The sequence below is a fragment of the Penicillium arizonense genome (assembly GCF_001773325.1).
Source record: "Penicillium arizonense strain CBS 141311 chromosome Unknown PENARI_contig021, whole genome shotgun sequence".
Lineage (NCBI taxonomy): Eukaryota > Fungi > Ascomycota > Eurotiomycetes > Eurotiales > Aspergillaceae > Penicillium > Penicillium arizonense.
The window spans coordinates 7,802-17,544 of NW_019173298.1; the positions used below are offsets into that span (position 1 = coordinate 7,802).

Genomic DNA, 9,743 nt, shown 5'->3' on the forward strand with positions numbered 1-9,743 from the left:
GCCATAGACAGGAGAGGCAATGGAGCTCTTGTCATTTTGTGCTATTTCCATAGGCGGTTTCTTATCAATACTCGTTCTTGTTCGCCTAGCGTCCTTTCTCACTGAGTCTGCAGATGTCGTATCTCTTTTTATCTCAAAACATTTGATTTACCCCTACTTAGTGGATCGCCACCGCATTTGCGGCCCTTGGAGTCGAGCTAATCTCTTGTTATGTTTTGCATATGCCGCGCTGCATGTCTTCTTCATCTCATTCAGAACGACAAATGCTGAGATCGCTGGCTACCGAGCGGGGACGCTAGCAGTTATAAACCTGGCTTTGCTAATTCCTACCACGCACTTGAGCTTCCTTGCCGACATTATTGGAGTTTCTTTGGTAGCTTGCAGACGGATGCATCGAGTTGTAGGTTGGATGTCAGGCATGCTCCTTGCCTTCCACATTACCTTGGCTATGACGATCGGTCAGAGGGAATGGAACTTGAATAATCAGAGCAATTTATTTGCTCTTTTTGTATCTTTCACGCCCCACAAACATGCCGATAAGAGCTAACCTACTGCAGGGCGCTGTGTCAATGATCGCACTTGTGCTTCTTTCTTTGCTCTTTATCCGACGACGATTCTTTGAAGTATTTATCCGCACACATCAATTGCTTGCGGCTCTTTTCATTTACTCTACTTGGCGTCATTTACCACTCGCGGCCTCTGATTCACGGATATACATTTGCATATCACTCGGGATACTGTTCATCACGACAACCGTGCATGTCGCAATCTTCGCATTTCGAAATGGAATCTTTCCGTCACGACCGCGCCCGCGTGCATACATTACCTGCACAAAATCCAAACAAGAACCACGTGAAAATAGCAGACAAGAGTCAAATCGTACTGGTCAAGCGGGGGTGCCACTCAAGATTCGTGTAGTCCTGCCCCGTCCGATGCAGGTAAAAGCCGGCCAATATGTGAACCTCTGGATGCCTACCGTGAGCCTGCTTTCCTGGGCGCAGTCCCATCCGTTCATGGTGACATCTTGGTCTCCAGAAAAACAGGAAGTCTTAGAACTCTTCGTCCAATCACAACAAGGACTCACAAAAGCTCTTCAAGCCTGCGCAGCTTTTGACGGATTTGCGTCGTACACTGCGTTTGTGAGCGGACCGTACGGTGCTAGTAAATCCACAGACGACTATGAGTGTGTCCTGGCCATTGCAACCGATTTTGGAATTGCAGGAGTTATCCCCTACTTAAAAAAGCTTTTTTATGGATACAACACGTCTACATCATATGTGCGTCGCGTGCATTTTGTTTGGAAAGTGCAGACTAAAGGTAAGAAGTCCTCTGTTCTGTTGTGATCAAGCACAAGCGCTCATTTCGACGATAGAAATTGCTGTTGCCGCTCAACCGTTATTGAATGAACTTCTCGCTGATGATGTTCTGGATAACGGCTATGTGAGTAAGCAACCTGTTTCAATTTGTAGCATATTAACTTGGTAGTAGATCCTAAAAATTTCATTCTATTTAGCATTCGGCAAAACGAGAGACGCATTCGGCATCAATGGACGTGCGTCTGTCTTCAATGCTAGCCCCAATTACGAACATATTGTTTCGGAGGAGGCTTCTGGGAAACATATTGCCAGACTTCCAAACACGAGTGAGGAACAAGGGAAAACACTTGTCTTGGGTGAGCATTTCTTGTCCTCATCCATAAAATCAGGTTATTGATGACTTTGCAGTTTCCGCCTCCCCTCAAGTTCGAGACCAGTTGAGAGCAGTTGTTTGTAGACACTTGGATCGGAAACTATGTCTGCATGAAACAGACTTCCAGCCAGCTTGACTAAGCACAGTTTATTTTGAATTAAGATAGGGCTTGAAGTCCATTTTTGGGAAGTCGTCTGCTTAAATCTCATACCATAGTCATCAACAGTTGTGTTGAACGTTAATGTAGATTGAATATCTGATCTATGGAAATACGACCTACAGAACCAATCGGCCCATTATGTAGGGTATTAATGGAAAGACGTCTCAAGTTTCAAAGAAAGCTCACACACTAACAGTGCTGCACTTGAGTACGCCCCCTTCTTCGCTCCATCAGTGCCGTGGCATGATCGCGCAGACTCTTCTACCCCACATCTCCCATATGTCCCACACTTTTTATATTCAATACTACATAGCCCATGTTTCAAAATATATGTTAATAAAACATGTTGCTACAACGTGTTATATGGAGCGTCCAAGGTTTCATATACAGCACCGCAAGAGCATTTGTAAGCGACGAGCTGACTACCACGACGAGAAAATATTCTCCGTGGACACGCATTTTTTTTTTCTCGGCCCTCACGCGTACCTCCGCGAGCCTGCGCTAGGTTTCAGATCTCCTTCAAGTATTTTATATAGAAAGGAGCAACTACCACCTACATTCTTTCTTCACAGGTTGGGCAAACGTTCAATTCATCGAGCCTGCCACTCGAATTCCTCCCCTCCCCCAACCACCCACCACTCAATTGCCTAGTTTTACCTGGTAATTTTGGTTCGAAAATAGCTATCTGCCCCAAATTCCGTTCATAGGGAGATCCATATTGGTACAAGTTGCCATTGAATTTGGTACTCCAACAATTTGGGCCTCACCGGCCAAACTGCGAGCTACCATGCAAGTCTACTTAATTTCACTGCACTATTACGAACCTTGAGTATTCCTATCGCATGAATTGTATCTTCCTACTCCACCATTTTTCAGTTACGGTTTTAACTAGAAAGCACCATGCCGAGTCTTTTCTGTTTTTGCTCTGATTTCGAAAGGAAAGAACATAAAAAGATGGCTTAATTTATTATCAAGGGCACGAAAATGTCCCACTTACGGACTTTAGGTTTGGAAATGGAGGAAACCAGCAAATTGGTCGGAATTCGTTAGCTCTGTTCACAACTTGCACTTAGAATATGCTGTGCTAGAAGGCGTTTTTTTAGAAGTCTCGAAATCGGAAATAACCATTAGGATTAGCAATTCAGAATTCAGAATAGCAAATAGCAAAGACTTTATCATGGGCTTGATGGACGGGATTAGGTGTCATGTGAATAAAAAATCTTCGCAGAGAGAATAACTGTTCGCGCTAGCAGAACCAGTTTCCCCCGGGACCGATTCTTATTGATGAAAAGCGAATGCTTCAGATGATTAGCAAATGACATGTAACAATAATGGAATTGAAGCACTGATTACCTTCTTCAAGGCTTCTATTGATGTTGTAGTAGATATCGCCGAGAGAAAGCCAAAGGCGTCTGAATCCACGGGCCATCGATCCACATCATCAACTCCAACCATCCCATTATCTTTTGTATATTTCTGCATAAGCTCCATAGAAATACCAGCAAGAGACTTTATGTGTGTACTTTGTGTCTCACTGGGTAATCTTTTCTCGCAGGACTCAAGGTTCGCTTGGAAAGCTTTCAGTAATAAGCTTCCAGAAAATTAGAACTACATACCAATTTTGATTACACCATCCAGGCCCAAAAGAACATACCGGCATGTCATTGACTGGTGTTCCCAACCATTCTCGCCGAGATAACTGGCGCCGTTGAGGGTCTTCGCACATAAATAAGTCTCCCGTGTTTGAAGTACAAAAGGTAACATACTTGCCAAAGCATCGAGGCTAATTCGCATTCAGACGGGTAAAGGGTACGGCACCCGACAAGGTGTTCTAAAGAGAGGGCTAAGTCGTCCACTAGGGCAAACATAGAGCTCTCGTTTATGAAGCACTCTTGTGCAGACAAAATGTTTTGGTGATGAAGACGGCCGTACAGCTCAACCATTTGTCCCACATCTTTCTTTTGGTATTCCCTAATGGCGATCACTCGTGATGGGTTGGAATGATGAGTGGCAATGGTCACCTTGCCCGCAATTATACAAGAGATAGCTCGCCGATATGTGTCCCAAGGAGACTCATATCTCACGATACAAGAATGAGAACCATGGTCGTTTTCACTTATTTGAGGTAACCCGAAAGTTTTCGGGCCTCCCTTGATTACTTTCGTCGTTTTCTTGCTAAGCGCAGAATAAGTTTTCTTTTTTGTATCATCACGCTGCTGTTGTTGTATTGTCCCATTCAACTGAGCTGACTCTTTCATCGCCCCTGTGAAGTCGACCATCGTAATACGTTTATCGCCATGGTCAGACATGGCTGTTGTGGATTGCTCAAGATGAATGGGTTCTAAAGAATAGGGTTTGAAGAACTCTCAATTGAAGCTCGAAGAGTTACCATATATATTAATAAACAGACAATCCTTGGTTGTTTGTGTGACTGAGCCCTCACTTTTCGCGTCGACTGGGCCCGGCAACGAATTGGATTAATCACTCAATAAAGGCGAAGAAAACAAGGGTGTGACTTTATTTCGCATTTCTGAGGCCGAGGAAAACGATAAGTACAGGTACAACCCTCCCCCGCCCCGCCAATAATGCGTCTGTCTGGCAGCTGAATTCTAGTCATGGAACGGTCTATGTACACAGATCATGAACGTCGTGTGACCAGCGAACGAAATAAGAAATACCGAGGGATAGCTCTAATCAACTTGAGCCAGATTGTGCCGGACAATTCTATTTGCCGGGCATTGGATCCAAGGAACGTGGATAGACTATGCGAAGTCTTCAGTAAAGAAGGGTGTCGACGATTGGATGTTCCTAACCATGTCACTGCCGTTGTATCGAGCCGCAGTCTCGATGCTGCACTCCAAAAGGCGCGAATGAGCGCTGCTCAACTAATGAGTGACACATCCGACGAATATCCTCACCTGCAGTTTTCCAGTGGGCAAGTGAAATGCCTGCACGGACAGCATCGTTTGAAGGCCGGCGAAGAATTCTTAGCAGACTGCGATCAGTGGTGGACAGTAAATCTATACTTAGATGGTACGTGCACTTCGCCATCTCGAAGCTCATCAATCGCTCCAAGCATTCAAAAATCGGCCGACACCAGACTGCTACAGAATTTGAGATAGAGCATCTCTGTGCGGTATATGGCACTGACGACTTACAGACATAAGCCCCTCGCTTAAAGCAACTCTCATAGATGAATACTGCAACGAGAAAACGCCAACCGATGGCGAAATATATCGTAAGATTCGCCAATATCAGCATGAGGCAAATGCCCACTTTGAGAAGCGATGGAAGGCTCGTCTTTCACCGAACAAACTGAAGCGTTTGCAGCAACTTGAATCCCACGATGATGTTCGCGCTGCAGTAAATTCTCTGTTAGCACTGCCAGCTCTACTCGAGCAGGGAATGAAACTTTGCTCAATCTCCCGGGCTTTGGCTATTGGCTGCGATGAGGTTAGTTGTATGGTGCAGAATCTGTGTTTCCAAATCTAATGAATGCAGGAATTGGTCCACGGTCTGAACGATTTGTACGATTACTGGGCGTCTTTGGTAAAGCATAAGCGTTCAAAAATGTTGAAAATCGACCCCCATTCAATACAATCATTGCAGCTCTTGGCTCCTGGAGTTTCAAACAAAGACAGAAAACTTGCAAAAGGGCTTGTTTTTGGCGGCGAAGCCTTCTCAGGATTCACTTCGGCTGAGCGTGCCTCAATCTGGAAAAAAATGAAATCAAGGAAACGCATCATTCCCTCACTTTACACCTTTTTCCAGAATGTGTGGTATCTGGAGTCTTCCGCAAATTGCTTGAAGCGACTAGTTTCGCTCAACAAATTTCAACCGACTGTCAAACGCGCAATGCGAAATGCATTTTCGAAGTTACCCTCTGAAGGTGGCGACTGCTTAGTCCAGATGTCCGAAACAAAATTCCAGCATTGCAAGAGCCTCAGGATCGATCTTGCGGAACTAGCCTATCGACAACTTTGGCTGTATGCAATGCGCCATTATCCGAAAATGGCCAAAGAACCCGAGAACCAGGATCAGGTGGTGAAGGGTTGGGAGAAAGCAGACCCTAGAGTCCTTTACGACTTGGCTGTTCTGGCTCGGAAGCTGGGGTATCAATCTGACCAAATCAGAGCTCTGTTAAAGCATTCCCCTGATCGACAAATCGCACGCGAGGCGCTTCTGAAGGCACGAGACCATGTGAAATACAAATATGACAACGATGTTTTCGACTCCCTCGTGGATCGCGTAGCCGAGTGCTTTCAACAGGCTTCGCCACTTGACTGCGACCCCGAGAGGGGACATATTGATGATAGAGAGACTAAGGTCAGATTTCGATGTGGCAATCCGCAAGCCAAGGCCCAGAGGCAAGACCGTTGGTTTCTCTTCGTCGACCAGCTCCATACTGCATGGCCATCGACTACCAAAAAGGTCTCCACTTTGTTTGTGAGACAGTGTGTGTATTACACATTCTTCAACCAGTTAGAATTCAGTCCCCCCTGTGTCGAAGATCAGCGTGCGATGTCGCCGCTTTTCGTCACCGAGGAAAGCTCCGAATCGAGCACACCTTCCAGCAAAGAAGAGATACCTCCAAGCCGGGCATATTCACGAAGAATTGATCGGAAAAGGCTTAGAAAGGCGAATCGCCATGGCCGGAGTCGAGAAAAGCGAGAGAGACAAAACCCACAGGAAAAGAAGAAGAGGCGGCGAGAACATGAGCGCCAGAAGCACCAATTGCCTCGCTCTCATCAAGAGCCGTTAAAATGGCGTGCGTCAGAAAATTCACCAATAAGAATCTGCAGTACACATGATGGTTCAAGTGATATGGATTGGTCGTCACATTCAGGAGAAGAGGAAGGGTGCCGTGCCGATTACGGTGAGCGTTTGCAGCAAAGCTCGGAACTTGGTAGAAACGACGACATGGAGATGCCAGACGAGACAGGCACGGAATCTGCTGGTGACCCAAATTATGAATATCAAGCCGACGACCTAATGTCTGTTGAAATTGCGCATGAGCAGATGCAGAACACACGCAGCCACAGCTCAACAACCACAGCTGCTGAGCAGCATATCCCGGGAGAACAATTGGAATTGAGCAATCAACGCGAGGAAGAAACGACAACAAACTATGCGTGTGAGCATGCAGATGTGGAAAAAACCGGAGAACTAGAATCAACAGAAGTGGACCCACAACAAGTCGGTTCTCCCTCTGGCCACGGGCCGTCCAGAACAAAGAGTGTAGTACGTCCTAGGAGTCGAGGCGACGCCAAATGGAGTCCTTATGATATGGCACAGCGGAAAAAGCAAGAAAAGCCTTTCATTCCTGAGCAACCACATGAGGTATTAGAACGACAGATCGACAAGCTATTACAGCCAAGCGAGGTGTCCAACCGGGAGCGTCCAATCAGGCCAGTGACCCAAGTAGACTTTACAGAGATGTCTTTTGAGCCGCCAAGGGCCAGTCAAGTCCAGAAAGAAGCCGGTATAACGGATGGACAAGACCAGGGCGCATCTACCCAAAGCCAGACCCCTTGGGATGCAACTGTTACGACCTCCGCGGAGATTTTTGACCCCGGGAGTGGCGAGAATGAGGAATTTCGGGAGCCCACGGGGAATGGAGACAACTATTCGACGCATGCTGTTGAACCAAGCACTGTCCAAATGACAACTGAGAACATCCCGGCAAACGAAGCAAACCCGGTAGGGGATGACCAGACCAGTTTGTCAGAAATTCTGACAAGTGCCCCGACATCTCCCAAAAGCCCAACAGAGCCCAAGTCGCAAATACCCGCGCAGGTCGGACAGAAATCAAAACGAAACGGAATGATTTTTGAGCATTCAGAATCTAAGCAGCCACCGGCAGACGACATACCAGAGAATACATCACCGGAAGTTCAGGCTGCTCCAGTGGGGTCCCGGGCAGGGGAGGACCACGAGCCACCCACTTCAACAACGCTAACCGATCAACCGGTAGAAAGACACGCAATTGGAGAACAGCCGCCTATATCTGAGAATGTTGTCGCATCTGAGTATAATAGCAGGGTCGAGGAGAGTCTGCAGAATGACACGACAGCAGCGCCTCATGTCCCTAAACGACGCCGTGACGAAACACTACGCCCTACAGGTATCTCTGGAGCTTCCGATCATATGATGGTAGACGGGCCGTCGGGCAGAAAGAGAGGAATCTTGTTCGGCCATCGACGCCCCCGGAAAGAAGTCAAGAAGCCAAGGGCAATCACGCAAATTGATTTCACAAACTGGAGTGACGTTGCTACTTCGCAAGGAGACTCCGGAGATCCTCGTGAAGCGAATGCAGTGCAAAAGGACTCATTGGCTCCTAAACGTTGGCACGACACAAACCAGTCGACTCGGTCAAACGACATGGACCTAGATGATAGCGAGAAATTTTACCCCGCACATGCTGAACAACGTGAAGCTCAGACTGTTGATTATGAGCCACAGAGCGGGGAGAATCAAAAAGTCCGTATCGTTTTTAGGGGAAGAGATGGTCGGGGTGGCTGGGATCACGTGATTGATCAGATAACGGTCGATCCGTCTGACCCAGGACCGGTGGAAAGATTCGCCAGGGAGAAAGCGAGGGAGCAAGTTCCGGCAACTTTCTATGACCAAAACCTTCGCACGGTTGTCCCTGCGCAGTGCTTTGACGCGGCTGTTCAGGATGGCACGAACACCATCTTTGTGGCTTTTGGTCATGAAGTGGCTCGCAATGAGGAGAACATGGACTCTGTTTCGCGTGCTTTAGCGGAGGGTAGTGATCAAAGCATGCCGGATGATGTAGCCTCGCTCTAATAATTACTTTCTGCTGCAAGAGACCCTGTTCATGATCGAATTGGCACTGTAGCCGCGTGTTCCCTGGCCTGTCAGGTTAGTAAGCCACACCGGTCGCCAGTTGACGGCCAAAGAGCCCAGCTGGCCCATGGTCCGTGGCTCATGGGCCAGCTGGGCTCTTTGGCCGTCAACTGGCGACCGGTGCTCATGGCCACTTGATCTCGTCCTTTATCTCACATGCCACTGCCTTTTAACCATGACCATTTGGCGCAAGCTCTGGAACAGCAGTCAGTCATCTATAGTTTACTGCCATCGGATTTGTGATAGTTGATCACCGGCAAATTTAGATGCTGAACTCTTCACATTGGGCTTCCATGGCCTTGAATCAGTGTATAAGAGTCTTTCATAGCCAGGTGGCCCCTTCGGCCCTTACAACCAGTTACATTGTCTATTGAGGCTGTCATGCTGCGTCCAGTGGACATCTAAGTGAAATTTCAGATGCTCTTGAATAATTTTGTCTGAAAATAACTTGTTTACACGACACAGCTAAATAAGCATCGTTCAAAGGCGTGCCAAAAACTTCCTTGCAGACATTAGGCCAAGAACCCCCCTGCCTGATTCATCTGACTTGTACCTTCAACTTTCAAGATGTGGGACCCAGCAATGTCTTTACATTCCATGTTGCGCTGTCATAATCAAGCTTTTACCCCTGGCAGCCTTTCCATTGAAAAGAACTTGCCTGTCCCATACTTGTCCTCTCAGGTTCCATGCCTCTCACTTTCTCGTTAAGATTCCAGTTCTTCTGTTCAAGTGTTTTGATATACCGGGACATGTCGCAAAGCTGGGCGTTTAAGTCAAAATTTTGCTTTTCGTAGGCACGAAGCATGCCGTCTTTTTGGTAGCATTCGCGTTGAACAATCGTGAATTCGTTATAGATCTTCGCGGTAATTGTATCTAGCGATGACTTTGGAGGATGTATAGCTAGTTTAAGTTTTGCCTGTTAGCCTAAATTTTCCTTTGGGCACGAGATAAAAACAAAGGACTAACCTGCATCCATGGTTTGAGGTAAAGGGTTATTCAGGAGAACCTTTCGTTGCGAAGACAT

General features: G+C 47.0%; 2 protein-coding genes across 2 annotated transcripts; one reads left to right on the forward strand and one right to left on the reverse strand.

Moving 5' to 3' along the window:
- Positions 1 to 968: 968 nt before the first annotated feature.
- On the forward strand, positions 969 to 8,659 carry PENARI_c021G10535 (uncharacterized protein; the record flags this gene model as incomplete). Its single annotated transcript, XM_022635265.1, has 6 exons — positions 969 to 1,317; positions 1,373 to 1,444; positions 1,514 to 1,672; positions 4,463 to 4,882; positions 5,010 to 5,302; positions 5,351 to 8,659. 6 exons carry the CDS (start codon positions 969 to 971, stop codon positions 8,657 to 8,659), a joined length of 4,602 nt encoding a protein of 1,533 aa, XP_022484972.1.
- A 682-nt stretch (positions 8,660 to 9,341) lies between these two features.
- PENARI_c021G12225 (uncharacterized protein) lies at positions 9,342 to 9,743 on the reverse strand (the record flags this gene model as incomplete). The annotated part of the gene is made up of 3 exons (XM_022635291.1): positions 9,342 to 9,347; positions 9,417 to 9,619; positions 9,686 to 9,743. 3 exons carry the CDS (start codon positions 9,741 to 9,743, stop codon positions 9,342 to 9,344), a joined length of 267 nt encoding a protein of 88 aa, XP_022484915.1.